The 18,011-nt window shown below is 48.0% G+C and overlaps 1 protein-coding gene across 2 annotated transcripts in view; it reads right to left on the bottom strand.

Annotated features, from left to right (window-relative positions):
• TTC7A (tetratricopeptide repeat domain 7A) overlaps positions 1–18,011 on the bottom strand; it is a 258,341-nt gene that overhangs the window by 195,328 nt on the left and 45,002 nt on the right. For both annotated transcript variants that reach the window (XM_084829018.1, XM_084829019.1), the window contains exon 10: positions 16,880–16,963. In XM_084829018.1, coding sequence (XP_084685144.1) covers positions 16,880–16,963 — 84 coding nt within the window. The remainder of the gene's footprint in view (positions 1–16,879; positions 16,964–18,011) is intronic.

Raw genomic sequence — 18,011 nt, 5'->3', positions numbered from 1 at the left:
ACTGATCTCCTACATAATGCATAGCTTGGCCTTAAGCCACATACTGCAGGGAAAGTAAAAAACAACAACATGAAACCAGGACTACTAGCCAATCTGCTTTGGAGGAAAATCATGGTACATGAAATACTATCCATATAATTCCCAAAGGAAAATGCTACTGGAGCACAGATCCATCTCCTCCAGTCTCCTAACTCTAGGCGTGCTTCCAGAAGGATGGCTCCTAGCGCTACCAGATAATGGGCAGCTGTTCCTGCACAGAGGCACTCCGACCAGGCAGAAGCTACCCACATCAGATCCACAGAGAGACACACTACACCCCGAGATGCTCTGCCTTGAGCCAACTTCCAGCTCGCTCGCTCTTCCCTCCCCCGCCGGGTGCTTCCAGACGGACAACTCCTGATGCTACCAATCAAAAGGCCTTGTGCAGCTATTCCGTCTTTCTCTCCTTAACAGATTTTCTGGGGTATGAAAGAGGATGGAAGAAGTGAGGGGGAAACATGGGAGGGTTACAGATGGAAGAAGTTGCCATCTGGAACCCCAGTACAATTTGTGGAATGACTGCATCATAAAAGCCCCATCTGGAAGCAGCCTCGGTCTGGCACTGCCTTACGCCACAGGGAAGGCAATGAGAAACTTTAAAACCATTCTGTGTGGATTCTTTTTCCTATGAAAATGAGGCCTGCAGACCTCTAATAAGCACAGTTGTGGAATGATGCACATTGCTGAACATGTGATCTCACTCCAGTGAATATATGAAACAGTCTTATACCAACTCAGACCACCCATTAATGGTTTAGTGTAGAACAAGATGAGTAAAAGGGGGGATACGATCGGGGTGTATAAAATTATGCCTGGGGTGGAGAACATGGGAAGAGAGACATTTCTCTCTCCCTCGCTCTCGCATATAATACTAGAAGCCGGGGTCATCCAATGAAGCTGAATGGTGGGAGATTCAGAACAGGTAAAAGGAAATACCTCTTCACCCAGCACATAGTTGGACCTATGGAATTCACTACCAAAAGATGTGATAATGGACACTAGTTTTGTTGTCGTTCAGTCGTGTCCGATTCTTCGTGACCCCATGGACCACAGCACGCCAGGCCTTCCTATGGAGGCCAAGTCTATTCATGACTACTAGTCATGATGGCTATATACCACCTCCAGGATCAGATCTGCACAGTTTCAGGCAGGGGTCTTTCCTACTCCTACCTGGAGCTGCCAGGGACTGAACCTGGGACCTTCTACATGCAAAGCAGGTGTTCTACTAACTGAGCTACGGCCCGCCCTGCTGTTGTCGAGCATCTTACAGTTCCAGTGTTACTTAAAAGCACTGGAGCTCCGTCTGGCCTCATACTGTACGCAAAGAAGAAGGGTGTAAAAATGTCAGCAAAGAGCTTTTACTGTGAGCTGAGGTTTTGTTTGCGGTGAAGCAGGAGTCCTTAAGGGGAAATCACTGGGAGGGAAATCATTATTAAATCTCACTTAAAGTGAACGTCTGAGAAAAATTGGAACATTCCTGCTCCAGAAAAACATCTGAGAAAGTTCAAAGGATGCAAAACAGCTTCAGTAAGACTAGTGAAATGTCTTAGGGGTGGGTCACACAGTGCCAGTGCCAGGTTTTTGAAAGCCCTTTGGCAAGACACCTTTCATGGGTCACTCAATGAGTTCATCTTCTCACCACCTTTGTCATCAGCTGCTATCGCTCCTCCTCCTCTTGCTCATCATTGCTAGCACTTGCCTGCTCAGCAGGCAGAGAGCCAGTGAGCAACTAGGCAGTGGCATCTACGTCTCCTCCTTCTCGCCCCCACTGTCACTGGGCAAGAGTGAGGGGCAGGTGAACAAGCAGGTTGCAATGGTGAAGAGGAGGAGCAGCTCCAGGAGGCTCTTGTCAGTGGGCCCATGCTGGGGTGTGGGCCCTTGGCAGGTGCCTGACCATGCCTACCCTCAGTGTCAGCTGTGGCTCTGATGGCAGGCTGCTGGTGCAGCACATCTCTCTGGGACTACAAAAGCAGAGAGCAGCAACAAAGGGAGATCTATGGAAGAAGTCCCCTTTCATTTCTGCCTGTGAATCTGTAAGCATTGACTTATCAATGGATGGAACAGTGGATTCATAATGGAAAAGCACCACAGTGAATCAAGAAGGCAATCTTTAATCCCTCGACAGTAAAGTACAGTAAAGATTACACAGAGAACATTATGGTAAAAGATTACACAGCAAGAATGGCTAGCTGCCAAATGGAGTACTGCTCTAGCACCCTGTCTTGTTGTTGTTGTTTATTTGGTCAGTCGCCGGAAATTCTTAATATTTACCAGTAAATGTCAGAATGGATCGCTTTGGAAACTTACCTGTATGCCCTAATAAATGTAAGCGTTGCTCATAAACAATAAAAATGCTTGTCATTATGATGGGTGTCATGTGTGCACAGAAGGAAGTTCCTATATATTGGGGGAGGGGTTAACAAAGGATGTTCACACACACTCTGTGGTTTCTCTTGGTGTAGGTGAGGCCAAAATGAACATAGGAAGCTGCCTTATACAGAGTCATACCACTGGTCCATCTGGCCCAGCAGGGCCTACTCTGACTTGCAGAGGTCTGTGACATCACCGGATCCTTTTAACTTGAAATGCCAGCTGACTGAATGTATCACGGCTGAATTGAGGCTCCCAAGCGTGGTGGTCTTGGGGAATCTCAACATTCACGCCGATGCTGCCTTGCCTGGAGCGGCTCGGAATTTCGTGGCCCTGTGACAATTGTGGGCCTGTCTCAAATTATATCAGACCCAATAGATGTGGCACGGAATGGGGAGAAATGATCTGAGGATGGGGGAGCCAGTGATGGCTCCTTTGTCATGGACGGATCACTGCCTGATCAGCTTGGATCTTAACGATGCTTGTAAACTCTGCAATGGTGGGGGACTGGTTTGTATGGTTTTCTGTCCTCTCTGGGGGCGTTTCCTACAGTTTTAGCTGGCGGTCCCGCTGAGGCCTTAGTCACTGCTTGGGTCCAAGGACCACCTACACCCATATACCTGCCCGTATTTTCAGATCGTCTTCAGAGACCCTGTTTGCTGGTCCACCACCAAGATCAGCATGGTTGGCAGGAACTAGAGATAGTGCCTACACAGTGGTGGCCCCTGCTCTATGGAATTCCCTCCTGAAAGAGAAACAGTTCACCCCACCTGTGGTTGTTTTTAAGAGAGTTTTTAGAGCACATCTGTTCTTCCTGACTTTTAATTAAAAACATTTGTGCTATTTGCTGCCAATGGATTGTCTATATTTCATATGATTTTATTAACTTGTTTGTATTGTTTTTATACTGTAAGCCAGCTTGGGGAGACTATGGTCTTGAAAGGTGACTAAGAAATGGAATAAATAAATAAATTTATGTGCTCTACCAATGAACTACAGTCCATCCTTATGTATAGTGTTTTACCGTCCATCCTACGAGCGGGCAGCAGCCATTCACTTATATGGGAGAAAGTAAAAGGGTACATGTCAGGGTGGACACTGGGCCCGTAGAATCCCAGAGTAGTTCTGATTCTGAGGAAGAGGAGTCGCTCCTGGGAGAGGAGCGCGCTCCTCTTTCCCAAGGCCAACAGCTGACGGAGATTCCTCCCACCAGCATTCCTAGCTTAGATAGCAGTCCAGGGAGTGACAGAGCGTGGGAAGCAGACTTGATGGACGCGCGACGCTGATGCAGAGAGCGGCGCCAAATGGAGGGCGCAGAAAGGAGGCGTAGTGCTCGGTTGGTGCGCAAACAACGGCTGCGCCCAGAGGATCCAAGGGGAAAGGGGAGGGACTCTCCCTAGTCCTTAAGTTCAGGGGTCTGCCAGTAATTCCCTTTCAAACGGGGACCAACTGTTCCAACGTAGGGCATAGGTACTGTGCTGCTCATATCTAGTTGCTAACAGTAGAGTTGTTAAGTTGTAAAAGAGGAATAAAGCTTTGAAAAGAATCCATTTGTCTGTGTCTGGACTTGGCTACTGGATTAGACTGAGAGAGGCCTCCAAGGAGCCCTTGACAGTACATAAAGAGGTTAAGTCTACTCCCTGCCCCTAATGACTTGTTTCTGGAATGAAGGTCAGCTTTCACACCCTCTCTATCGTATCCCAGATTGTACTCTATTTCTTTTGACCAATGAAACTCACAGGAGCCACTGGAAACTGGCCCAGTCCCCTTTGCATCGCTACAACCCTTCACATGCACATCTTTATTCTAGGTTTGATTTCTTGATATGACACTAAGATGTGACAGAACCTTGGGAACTGGAATGGACTGACAGGCATACAAGCGATGATGCTTAAGTATATGGTCAAAAGGATTTGGTGATCCTTGAAGTTTCCCAATGAGTGTCAGAATCTTCTGACATTTCTCACTGGACCTCTGTTACGCATTCTTGGTCAATTAAACCATTAACATGTTTATAACATCTACCAAAGCATAAATGCACATACAACAACTATGATGTATTAAACAATGATTGGCATTGACTTCCTCCCTTACGTGCTCACGGGAATATAAAACTCTCAGGGCATTCCCCTATTAGCAGGAAAGCTGACATATGGAACGCATAGTCCTCCTTCCAAAACATCCCCATGCACAGAGCAACCCAAGCCACATATAGGAGAAAATATAGAGGTGTGTTCAAATGTGCCTTTACACACTTAAACCAGCCCTGGACTGGAAGAGGGTAAGTGGCAATGGTAGCCAGGAATATATCTGTGCTTGGCACAAACAACACAGTTGATAATAATGGAAGGACAAGTGGGATCCGCAACAAAAAGCTGCAGGGTGGAGTGATGCTGTTCTGGATTCGACCCACTCTGTTCCACCCCCACTCCTGGTTTTCTGTTGCCTCCCCTCGCCCCCTCCAGGCAATGGTCAGCATTCTTTGCCTGCAGTACATGCTAGGTCCTCACTGGGCTGTTTCTGAGGTCCACCCTGCCTTAGTGTTTTTTCCTGAATATTTTTTACACTTCTGCAATCCTTGGGGTTCGCCCAAGCCTGCAGCTACCTCACTTGTGTGCGTGTGTGGTGCCATTTTGACTATAAAAGCAGCAGCAGCAGCAGCACTCATAGCCTGAACAACAGAAATAAAAGGAATAAAATGGGAGTTCCTGCTTCGCACACACAAACAATCCTTGAACTGGGGGAGGGGGCTTCATTTCATTTCATTTATTGCATTTATACCCCGCCTTTTTTCCTCTTGCAAGGAATCCAAGGCGGCTTACATTATCCTCCTCCTCTCCATTTTATCCTCACAACAACAACCCTGTGAGGTAGGTTGGGCTGAGAGTCTGTGACTGGCCCAAAGTCACCCCGTGAGCTTCCATGGCCGAGTGGGGACTAGAACCCGGTTCTCCCAGCTCCCAGTCCAACACTCTCGCCACTACACCACGCTGGCTTCCAGTGACATCAGCAAATTTATCCATACCTACAAAATTCCAGCTGTATTGATTAGCGTGTGTATATAATGTATGTGCATATGATCTTGTGTGGTGCATGCATGAGTAAGAGAGAATGAATGATCATGCAGCAGCCATATTAGAGTAATAATGGCTTCCACACTATCTATGCAGGGTCTAAATAATCAGATAATTAAAATGTTGGTATTCCACAGTCAGACAGTGGGTGGAAAGTGCATTGTTTGCAAGGTTAACTGCAAGATAGTAATAATTAGACTTATTAGTGATGTGGCTTTAAACTAGGGAAGAGTTTCAATACAAGTTCTACGCTTGCATACAAATTCCATATTTGGATGCCTCCAATCAGTGCAAGGATGGGTGTATTCCAACCCAGATACGAAGTCAATCATGCATCTCTGCTTTGATTTGTGACACCTGCTGTTCAGCCAAAACTCTTCCCCCACACATCAATTTAAAAAGGAAACAGAGGCCACATTTAAGGAAGCTGTAGACCTGTGTGCACTGACAACAGCACACTTGTGACAAGAGCTTCCAGAACGTAAGAAGCATTGTGCTGATCAGACCACAGGCCTACTTAGTCTGCTATCCTATTTTCTACAGCTGCCAGCCAGATACCTACGGGAAGTCCACAAGCAGAAAATGCAGGCAACAGACCTCTCCCACTGTTGTTCCCCAACAACTGGTATTCAGAGGCATGCTGCCTCCGATCCTGTAGGCTCAGGATAACCACCATGAATAGGTTATTATACACAGCGAATAGCTGCCATGACCACTGTTCAACATCTGCATGCAGCCCTAAGAACTGATACCACCAGCCTTTCATACACTTCACCATCCTCCATTCCAAAAGTACCCTGCTCTAGGAAGATCCTTATGTTCCTGACCAGTAGGGTTTCAGAAGAGCAATTTCTTACAACCAAGGTAGGGAACATATGACCCTCCCCAGTGTTACTGAGCTACAACTCCCATCGTCCTTCACCACTGGTCATGCAAGCTGGAGCTGATGGGAATTTCTTCACACAGTGCAGAGTTAAACTATAGAACTCGCGACCACAGGATGTAGTGATGGCCACCAATTTGGATGGCTTTAAAAGGGAGTTGGACAAATTCATGGAGGAGAAGGCTAATTCACGGAGGAGAAGGCTATCAATGGCTACTAGTCTTGATATCTATGTGCTGCCTCCAGTACCAGAGGTGGTGAGCCTATGTATACCAGTTACTGGGGAACATGGGCAGGAAGGTGCTGTTGCACTCATGTCCTGCTGTGGGTTGCTGGTCGACAGCTGGTTGGCCACTGTGTGAACAGAATGCTGGACTAGATGGACTCTTGGTCTGATCCAGCACGGCTCTTCTTATGTTCTCATGAGTTGCAGTTCAACAACAGCTGCAGGGCCACACTGTTCCCTCAGCCTGGCTTTACAGCAGGGGTGGGGAACCTCTTTCAACCCGGGGGCCGAATTCAATTTCAGAGAGGCTGTCAGGGGTGCATTCCAGTGGTGGATGGGACTGAAGGCCAAGTAGAGGGGCAAAAAGGAGAAGGAGTGAGGCAAAAATACAAAAAATACCAGCATATTTTAGCTTAAAGCTCTTTCTGCCACGGTACCTAAGCCCTAGGAGAGGCATTTCAACCTATTAAAATAGGGGAAAACCGCACAAACTCCAAGAAACCACCAAATGATCAGTAGTTACGGGGAAGAGGGTAAGGCAAGGGGAAGGGAGCAGGGCCTTCCAGGAAATCCGGGAAGCTGTATTGGGACCCTAGTTGGCCGTATTGGCCCCTGGGCCTAAGGTTCCTCACCCCTGCCATACAGGGTATATTTCCTAGTGAGGAAAGAGTGCTGTGGTTGGTGGGGGATATAGTGTGTTGTTAAGAGGTTGGGCTTCTAACAACAGCCCAGCAGTGGTCATAGGAGAGCGAAATGCTTCGCACTCCTAAACACTGGAGCAGGAGCTAATATTAACTACATGCCTGATGGGGGAAACCCTGGGAAAATAGTGACTTTCTAATTGTTAGAAGAAAGACCACTGTGGTTGGTGGGGGGTGTATGGGGTTGTTGAGCAGTGGGCGGGAAGGCAAGTCATCGGAGGAACAGTGCTAATCTTTAAAGAAGCGCAAGCTCGCATCAAAGCTACCAACACACCTTTGGGACCTCAGGGGCCGCTACAAAACTCAGACTTCTGCGTCCTCCACAAGCTATCCTCCAAATCCAAATGGAGCAGATAGACGTCAATGCAGCTTTACCCAAGTCCGTGCCCTCCAGACGTGTTGGATTACAACTCCCATCATCACCAGCCAACACAGTCCATTGGCCATCTGGCTGGGGATGATGGGAGTTGTGGCCCAACACATCTGGAGGGGCGCCAACTTGGGGAAAGCAGCACTGAATCCCTGTACGAAAATACGCACTGTTCGTTGCCGTCTCCGATTTTGGGTCTCCTAATGTCTGTCATGGGTTGGTATACACTAGTCACTGTATCTGACTAATGGGAGTTGCTGTAGGGGTTGGGGGGGAAACCCGGTTGATCAGTTTTAATGCTCAGGATTAAAAACAATTGCCTGCAATTGCAAAGGTTTACACAATCTGACATAAACCGGCTCCAATATCCCACATTCTCCACTCAAGCCGCTAGCTATTATCCAGACACAGCAGCAACAGCCTTTGACGGCCCGCTATCGTTTTGCTGAATTTTCAGGCATCTTTGGAAATTTCCATGTGCTGCACAGACTTGAAGACCAAATCTCTCTCTCTCTCTCGGTCTCTCTCTCTCTCTCTCTCTCACACACACACACACACACACACCGCCTCTTGTCCCTCCTCTCCAGCTAAATAAATCGACCCACTCCACGGCCTCTACGCTGGCTGACCTTCGTAACCAAAACTTGAACCAATGGATGTACAATCTTTTAACTTCCTTTCTCTGCTTGTGCTATTTAAGGAGCCATCTGAAGCCCTCGCATCTCCAAAGGCTCCCAAGTGCAATGCAAAGACAAAATGTGCTGCTTTTTTTTTTTTAAGTGTGTTACTTAGCAACCAGGCTAAGCTTTTGCAAGGAAAGCAACAGAAGGAGCATCCCAAATCAAACCCACCCTTTGCTGCTGTGGCGGCAGAATTACGTAGCAGATATATTTTTACTTCTTCCCCATAACTTTCTGGAAGGCTTTGTGCCAACCTTGCAAGCTGCTAGGTCAAACTTCTACAGTCGTCATCCCAGCTCAAATGTGAATGGGGCAGACACGCGACTGATGGGGCATGTCGTAACTTGTCCCGTGTCTCAGCCAAGCCTACCTCACAGGTTTGTTGGGAGGATAAAATGAGACGGAGGGGACAGGAACCTGCATACTGCTGTGAGCTCTTAGGGAGGAAAGGTAAGATACAAATATATTATGAATATATCTATATCTATCTCTGTCTCCATGCCAGAAACACAAACGCTCAGAATGGTGACAATCGTGCAACAGCAGCAGCAGCAACCGGCGAAGAGCTGTGGCTCCATTGGCAGAGCCCCTGCTTTGCATGCAGAACGTCCCAAGTTCAATCCTCAGCAACTCCAGGTAGGGCTAGAAAAATTCCTGCCTGAAATACTGGAGAGCTGCTGCCAATCAGTGTGGGCAATACTGGCCTAGATGGACCCATGGTCTGACTCAGTATAAGACAGCTTCCTATGTTCTTATCAGACCTAGGATTCATGAAGGAGAGGAGCCGTAACTCAGTGCTAGAGCAAATGCTCTGCATGCAGAAGGTCCCGGTTCGATCGCTGGCATCTCCAGGGAGGGCTGGAAAAACTCCTGCCTGAAATCCTGGAGAGCTGCTGCCAGCCAGTGCTGGCAATACTGGGCTAGGCGGACCAAGGGTATAAGGCAGCTTGCTATGTTCCTAACCAGCTGGATAAGGAGGTCCAGCAGTGCAGGTCCTTGTCCAGCACATTGTCTGCTCAGAGCTCCCCAAGGGCCTGCAGCTCCAGCCTAACCCTGCTGCCTACCTAACCGACTAGCCCACCCCACCAGGGCTCATCCTGCCCCGGTGGCCTCCTGCTACTGGTCAGGGATAATATTTTTCTCTCTCTGTCGTAATACTAGAACCCAATGGGGTCATCCAATGAAGCTGAATGCTGGGAGATCCATGACAGACAAAAGGAAGCACTTCTTCACACCGCGCGTTGTTAAGCTATGGAATTTGCTACCCCAAGTTGTAGTGATGGCTGCCAACTTAAGAAGAACGTAAGAAGAGCCATGCCAGATCAGACCAAGGGTCCATCTAGTCCAGCTTTCTGTCCACACAGTTGCCAACCAGCTATCCATCAGGAAACCATAAGAAGGACATGAGCGCAACAGCACCCTCCCACCCAAGTTCCCCAGCAACTGGTGTACATAGGCATACTGCCTCTGACACTGGAGGTAGCACATAGCTGTCAGGATTAGTAGTCACTGATAGCCTTCTCTTCCTGTCTAACCCCCTTTTAACACCATCCAAACTGGTGGCCATCACTACATCCTGTGGTAGCGAATTCCATAGTTTGACTATACACCGTGTGAAGAAGCGCTTCCTTTTCTCTGTCCTGAATCTCCCACCAATCAGCTTTATGGGATGACCCAGGCTCCAGTATTATGAGAGAGGGAGAAAAATGTCTCCCTATCCACATTCTCCACACCTTGCATAATTTTGTACACCTCTATCATGTCTCCCCTTACCCTCCTTTTTTCCAAGCTAAACTATCCCAGCTGTTGAAACCTTTCCGCACAGGGGAGTTGTTCCAGCCCCTTGATCATTTTAGCTGCCCTTTTCTGCCCTTTTTCCAGCTCTACAATATCTTTAACCTCTAACCTCACTGCTCACAATTCCACACCCCCGAACCCAATTGTAAATATATACCTAAGACTGAGGATTATGTTTTGTGCATCTAACGAAGTAGACTCAACTCCACAAAAGATTATACTCTAATAAATTAGCCTTTAAAGCACCACAAGATTCTTTGCAACAATCCTGTTACCGACACTGAATATCAATGCCCTCAGTGCACGCCTTATTAAATCGCAGTGGAGCGCCTCAGCTCTGCGCAACGCTGACTTTATAAAAGGCAAGGAGCTGCAAGCGAAACACCATGGTGGCAATGGATTGCAGAGAAGCCTCGCTGCATTTTCTCTGCCCAGTGTGCTCTGCCAAAATTGCAGCGGCACAGCAAACATCAGCGGAGAGCTGTTTGATTCTCTCGCCCACGCAAAGGCTCAGAGCAACCAAGGTGTCGGCGAGAGCAGAGCAGCCATTTGCAAAACCTCCCCTTCACTCCTTGCGTTGCCCAGAAAATATTACAACTGTCAGGTAAGAAAGGCAGAACTACAGGCTTCTTTGCCCACTGCCTGTGTTCCCACACAACTACAGACAATCAGAGTAAGAGCATCTTACAGAAGATGAGGTCCTGCGTTATAACCCACTGTCAATTAATCCAGAATAACCACATAACATCAACATGAGAAGAGCCCTGCCGCATCAGACCAAAGCCTATCCAGCCTAGCATCCTGTGGCCAACCAGATGCCTTCTGGAAGCCCATTAGCGGGACATGAGTGCAACAACAGCCCTTTCTTGCTAATGTCCTCCAGCAACTCTTAGGGTGTCAGGGTGGAAAATGAGCCGATAGAACCCCAGAGCAGTTCTGATTCTGAGGAGGATCAGCAATCCATGGGAGAGGAGCCAGCTCATCCCTCACAGGCACAGCAGCTGGCAGAGATTCTTCCTGCCAGCATTCCTGAGATAGATAGTGACCCTGGCAGTGAGAAAGTACGGGAGGAGGGCTTGCTAGACGCTCGACGCAGACACAGGGAGCGACGAGTGATGGAGGGCATGGAAAGGAGGCATAGCGCCCGTTTGGCGTGCAAGCAACGGCCGCCTCCTGTGGACCCAAGGGAAAGAGGGAGGATCTCTCAGTTCAGGGTCTTCAAGTGATTCTCCTTCAAACGGGGATCAACTGCCTACTCGGGAGCATAGGCTACTCTGCTGTTCATTGCTTAGTCGCTGGTGATTAGCATCTGAAAGAGTCATTAAGTTGTAAAAGGAGTAAAGCCTTGAAAAGAATCCTTTCGTCTGTGTCTTGAGTTGGCTATTGGAGTGTACTGAAAGAGGCCGCTAGAGCGCTCCTGACATAGGGGCACGTTGCCTCTGATCCTGAAGGAAATCATGACTCGTAGACTCTGAATTGGTGGCCACATCCCCACATCTTGATGAAGCAAATTCCATAGTTAACTATATTACCTCCAGTCTAAGAGGCAGCATGCCTCTGAATGGCAGTTTCTGGGGAAGGTGAGCAGGAGGGTGCTTTTGCCCTCATCTCCTGGGAACAGAATTGTCAGGAGGTCGCCCCTGCTGCCTTCTGAAATCCTCAGGTAGCCAGAATCAACACGCAGACAATAGGGCTCTTTTCCAAGGCTTTATTCCCATTCAACCTAGCGATGCTTACAAATGCTAACTGCTTGATCCTACCAGTGAGACTTAAGAGAGCTGCCTACTCAGGAGTTCTAACCTTAGAAATCAGTTGATCTCCGTTTGGAGGGGAAAGTGGGAAACCGCTGTACTTATGAGCTAGGAGGAGAGAGTCCACCCCTTTCCCGTGGGGCATCGGGGTGCCGCTGTTGCCGTTGCGCCAAGAGGGCTGAGCGCCGCCTCTCAGCGCCCGCCATCTCGCGCTTCAGGGTGCGCCAGTGCCTAGCGTCCAGAAACTGCTGTTGCTCCGCCCTCTCCCTGCCAGGGTCACTATCGCTCTCAGGAATGTGTACCAGGAGGGGCTCTCCCCCTGGCTGCTCCTCTGAAACATGCACAGGTTCCTCTCCTGCAGTTTCTAACTCTTCCTCAGAATCAGAACTGCTTTGGGGCTCTCTGGGCTCCGATCCAACCCTGACAAGAATGCTGGACTGGATAGGTCTTAAGCAGTGGAGATTGGTGGTTCTGATGTCAGTGGGGTGGTGAATCTACTCCAGGTTTCAGTCAGAACAAGTGAGAACTCTAAAGGAGCTCTCCAAGGTGCTTCGAAGTTCTGACTGAAACCTGAAGCAAATTCACCACTCCACTGACATTGGAGCCATGAAGCGACAACGCTCTCAGGGGATCTGCCTGAAGTGGAACACCCCTCCTCCTGTGGGGGTGGAACCATGGTCGTCTTCCCTGAGGGCCCTGGCTCCTCCAGATCTCCTGCCATTGGTTGGCTCATTCGTTTTGGTCATCTCTGGGAGCTCTAGATCCTCCTTGGGGAAGTATTCCTCCGCTGAGGGCATGACAATCGGATCCAGCATCCTGTTGCCCAGCCAGATGTCCACAGGAGGTCCACAAGCAGGAGGTGAAGGGAATCAAGCAGGGCATTCCCCTACTGTTGTTCCCCAGGAACTGCCAATACAGAGGCATAGTGCCTCTGAACCTGGAGGTAGCCATTGATGGATTTATCCTTGGTGAATCTTCTAACCCCCCACCCCTTTAATACCATGTAGGCCAGTAGCCATCACAGATCATAATTTCGATGTAAGCATTTCCCAACATTCCATCACATTTCACTGCAGGGATGTTGAACCTCTTTCCACCCAAGGGCCGAATCCAATTTCAGAGAAGCACTTGGAGGCCGCATTCCAGTGGTGGGCAGGGCCAAAAATACCAGGATGTTTTAGTTTAAGCTCTGACTGCCAGTAACTAGGCCTTAGGAGAGGCATTTCAACCCCTGAGAATGGGAAAGAAATTACACAAAGGCCAGGAAAAAAATCAAATAATTGGTGGTTGGAGGAACAGGGTGGAGCCATCTGGGGAACCCCAGAGGGCCAGACTGGGCCCCAGATGGGCCAGATTTGGCTCCCAGGTCTGAGGTTCCGCACCCCTGTTTACCATGACCAAGGAACCAAACTTAGAATGCGACCATGGAGATAAGAAGAGGCTTGATTTACCAGAAGCAGGGAGCCCCACTCTGACAATATCCACAAGTGCAACCCTTTCTTTGGGGAGCATCAATGGGAAAGGCCTAGTCCGTCATACTTGTGGGTTTTGCAGGAGGTATCTGGTTGGCCGCTTTGGGAAGCAAGATGCCAGACTGAGCCAGCAGGCCTCTTCATGTTTTTACCTTCCAGCATGGGTGTCATGGAGCCAGGGCTCACAGCGATGCTGCACCTGCATTTTTTTATTAGCAGGGATGCTGACATCAACTGCCACCCCTCAGAATTCCCTGTTCCCTCTGAGATTAGCTACAATCCTCACAGTAGCTGGAGAGAATGAATTTTCGCCAACAACAATATATTGTTCCCCGTTGTAACATAAAGTATTTTGGGGTGGCTTGGTCTTCTCCTAAGTCTTAATTACTGGTCGTAGGAGCGTTAAGCTAAAATATGCTGCTATTTTGGGCCTGCTCCTTTTGCCTTTGGCCTGCCCACCACTGGAATGCAGCCCCCAAGAGCTTCTCTAACATTGAATTCAATCCTTGGGCTGAAAGGGGCTCAGCACCCCTGCTATACAAGCTCTTTCACTCTCCATGCTAGAAGAGAGTGTGGGACGGTTCACCGTAGCTTGTTCTGGTTCTAACACTGCTTCTGATTGGCTACAGCAAATCTCACATGTAAGATCTGGACATCCCATACAGATACGGGAAAATAAGTTTGCAGAAACATCCTCAACGTACAGCTCAATTTTTTCCTCATGGTAATGCGTTTGCAGCCCACAGCAGCCCACTTGGCCTCCAGGCCTGGGTAAAGCATCCACCTTTTTTCCTCCCCAGGCTTGGGCCCTGTGAAGAAGGATAAGCAGGGGAGTGGGGCTGGGGAAAGGGCAGAAACTCTTCCATCCCCCCACCCTCTCTCCTCCATCCAATATGGCAAGCTTTTAGTGAGAGCAATGCCAACTTGGTGAAGCTAAAAAAGTCTGGATCTGGTCAGCAGCCCTTGGATCAAAGACCGCCTGAGAACCCTGTGTCTGCCCACCTGTCAGGGTGGAAACTGAGCCCATAGATCCCCAGAGCAGTTCTGATTCTGAGGAGGAACAGCAATCCGTGGGAGAGGAGCTCGCTCATCTCTCACAAACACAGCAGCTGGCAGAGATTCCTCCTGCCAGCATTCCTGGGATAGATAGTGACCCTGGCAGTGAGAGAGCGCTGGAGGGGGGCTTGCTGGATGCTCGGCGCAGACGCAGGGAGCGATGACAGATGGAGGCACCGAAAGGAGGCGTAGCGCTCGTTTGGCACGCAAACAACAGTTGCGTCCCGAGGACCCAAGGGAAAGAGGGAGGATCTCTCCCTAGCCCATAAGTTCAGGGTCTTCCCGTGATTCTCCTTCAAATGGGGACCAACTGCCTTACCTGGAGCTTAGGCTACTCAGCTATCTTTCCCCAGTGCTGTTCCTTGCCTTGGCACTAGCTACTAGTATTCTGAAAGAGACATAAAGTAATAAAGGAATAAAGTCTCGGACAGAATTCCTCGTCATCTGTGTCCTGAGTTGACTATTGGTGGGGACTGCAAGAGGCAGCTAGGGCGCTCCTGACACCACCTTAAGTTCTGTCATGGAAGAAAGGCAGGATATAAATGTAATTATTATTAAGAATAATAATTCAGGTAGTCCATCAGTAAACAATACTCAGTGAATTTCAAGATGCAGATGGCTGGTTCTTCATCAGGGGAATTGTGTCAACCTAAACAGGGGTGGGGAACCTTTTTCAGCCCAAGGGACTGAAATTCACTCATACGCAACCTTCCAGGGCCCACATGACAGTGGTGGGCATGTTCAAAACCAAAAGTGGGTGGGCCCAAAGCAACATTGGGCATATCTGTATGAGGCTTTTATCGTGTGTTCATGACTGGTCACTCACGGAAGTTTGTGGGTCCTTTACACGATGTCATCAATTTCCAGGGCCTCTCCCATGCTTTATAATCTTTAGCTGATTTTTTTTTTTTAGGTTGGGGAAAGTCTGGCATTTTTTCTAGAAGCGTGATGAAGCCCTACAATGGCTGTATGTAGTTCCGCAATTCCGCTATACCACAGCGCCATCTACTGGCTGTATAATCAAACATATAGAACTTGCAGAGAAAGGCAATCCCTGAAAAAAGCACTTGTAAGGAAGCTCATCTTAGTCCTGTAAAGAATCTGGAAGCAGAAGCCCTGGTAAAGGTGAAGGATAAATCACTGGGGTAGAGAAGCCTAGTCTTTCTCCCCACCTCTATTCTCTTTCCCTCTTTCCTTCTCCTATCTTCTCCCAGTCTCCTCTCCCCCCCCACCCCAAGCACTGGTGCAGCCATTTGGCGAAATGGGACCTTTTTTCTAAGGAGAATTGCCACACAGGGATGGGGCCAAGGAGAGAGGGCACAGGCTAGTTTGACAGGCTCTGTGGGCTGTATCCCCTGATGTACGGTCTTAGTTCAAGAGAGTAAAAAAGCATGTTTGGATTTTGGTTACTCATGAATATAAATAAATCAAGTGGCTATCTTTGTATTTCACTAATGTGTTGACTGGCAAGAGGTAATTTTGTCTTTTTAGTGCCTTTTTATTTGAAAGTCAGTACTTTTGTCAAGTGCAAGTTAAACGTAGCAAAGTGCAGTGTCATAAACAGAAGGCCAGGGCACAATTAACAAAAGAGCAGATCGTTTGGTTACTCTTCAAAGATGTGATTATCAAAGACTTGAAGATTTATGGGGCAACAGAAGAACCTGTCAAACTGTGTTTCCACCATTCCACATATTTATGAATCCCATTGCTGATAGTGAAAGTTTGAAAATAAAACCTCAGGATGTGGGCTCATGTTTCTAATGAGGTCAGAAATTGACTGTGGCCCAGGGACAGGTAAAAAGAAATATTTTGCCTTGGAAACCTCAAGTGCCTTTGGTGGTCTGGAGAGTTATTATCCCATTTCCTCATCACCTCCCCACCCTTATCCCCTGGCTCCCTGCCATCAAGCTGCAGAGTGTGATAAACACTGTGGACCGCACATACACCCCATTAGTGAGAATAACATGAATCCTTTAAGAAAGCTTTAGGAGTAGGACTGAAATACTGCACAGATAGAGAAGGAAATGCTTCTGCCCAAAGTATTAGACTGAGAATATTTACAGATTTCGTATCAATTCACAAAGACCATACCACATAGCTACCAGAAAACTTAGGTAACAGACCAGGACACCTTTGTAATATAGGAAGCGGCCTTGTACCAAACCATACTATTTCTCATTTTGTTGTAATTTTTTTGTACTGCTACATAGTTGGGCATCCCCTGACTATGCAGAAGCCATTACCTTATTTTTGGGTGTCCCCCTTTTGTTTCCAAATATAGGCACTCAACCACCTGAGCTCAATATTAGAAGGAAGGATGCTAATACTGGTAATAATAAATACTTGTACTATAATCATTCCAGTACTAACAGTTCAGTTTACCTTTTGCTTTGGAGAAGTGAATACAGATTATGGGAACACCTCCACATACATTAAAAAATAAATTGGTTTAAGCCTTACCTTGCCACAAGCTGTCATAGAAAGGGCCAACTGATACCAGAGGTGAAATTCGCCAAATGCAAGCTTCATGGCTCGCTCCAAACACTGAGGGGAGAAACATATATATAAGCAACATTTCTAGTACATTCATAACTCTTGTGGAATGAATTACCAAAAGATGATGGAAAGTCCTCAATACTGGGAGTTGGGTTTTGTTGCTGCTGTTTGAAGCATGCATAAAAAATGTCTATCTGGGATGGTTCAAGTCTTAGGTGCACATGAGGCAGCCTGATCCTATAGAATCAAATGAAGTGGCCTGAATGCCTGATGTCATCCCTTCCCATTGTTTCTGAGAGCACATCTTTATTGATATCCTGGAACCTATCCTGCCTAGTTTTATTTTAAGTGGGAGTTTGAACTCCAGTTCATTCAGGTAACACAGGAACCTGGGCTGAGTTTTCATTGGCATGCTGGTGCTGGGTGTTCAATCATATCAGTAATATCTGAGGGAGGGGCTGGCAATTTGGGGCCCTAGGGCAACATGGAACTCAATGCACCCAATCAGTTGAACTTCAGGCAAGAGCCATCTGTCCCTCCCTTGACAGTCTCTTGGGTGGGGAGGGGGGGGTGATGTCATAAAGAGAAAAAGAATCATGGTGTAGCTCTGCCTCCCTTTGGCTCTGGCTCTGCCCACCACTGGCATGTGGCCCCCGACAAATTAGCCCTGAGGAAATCCAGCCCACCCCTGGTCTAAGGCCTCCTACTTACATTACACTGGAGTGGCCACAGGAGTTTGACATTTTCCATCATCAGGAATGGTGTAAGAAGAATGCATAGCACAGGCACCCTCCAGTGTGGCCCTGGGCTTCATAAGAATCATAGAATCGCAGGGTTGGAAGGGGCCATTTAGGCCAGAGAGTCCAGCCCCCATTCTCAGTGCAGGAATCCAATTTAAAGCATCCTTGACAGATGGCTGCCCAGCCTCTGCTGGAATACATCCAGTAAGAGAGTCTATCACTTCCCTAGGCAGTTGGTTCCATTGTCTGACTGTTCTGACCATTAGGAAGTTTTTCTTGAGGTTCAACCAAAATCTGACTTCCTGTAATTTAAGCCTGCTATTCTGTGTCCTACAGTCTTGGATGACAGACAACAG

The sequence above is a fragment of the Heloderma suspectum genome, chromosome 1 (assembly GCF_057233095.1).
Source record: "Heloderma suspectum isolate Gila_16-S chromosome 1, 16-S_ref, whole genome shotgun sequence".
In the NCBI taxonomy this organism is placed as follows: domain Eukaryota; kingdom Metazoa; phylum Chordata; class Lepidosauria; order Squamata; family Helodermatidae; genus Heloderma; species Heloderma suspectum.
Note: the sequence above shows the minus strand (reverse complement) of the source record. Positions and strands in the feature narration are given on the sequence as shown.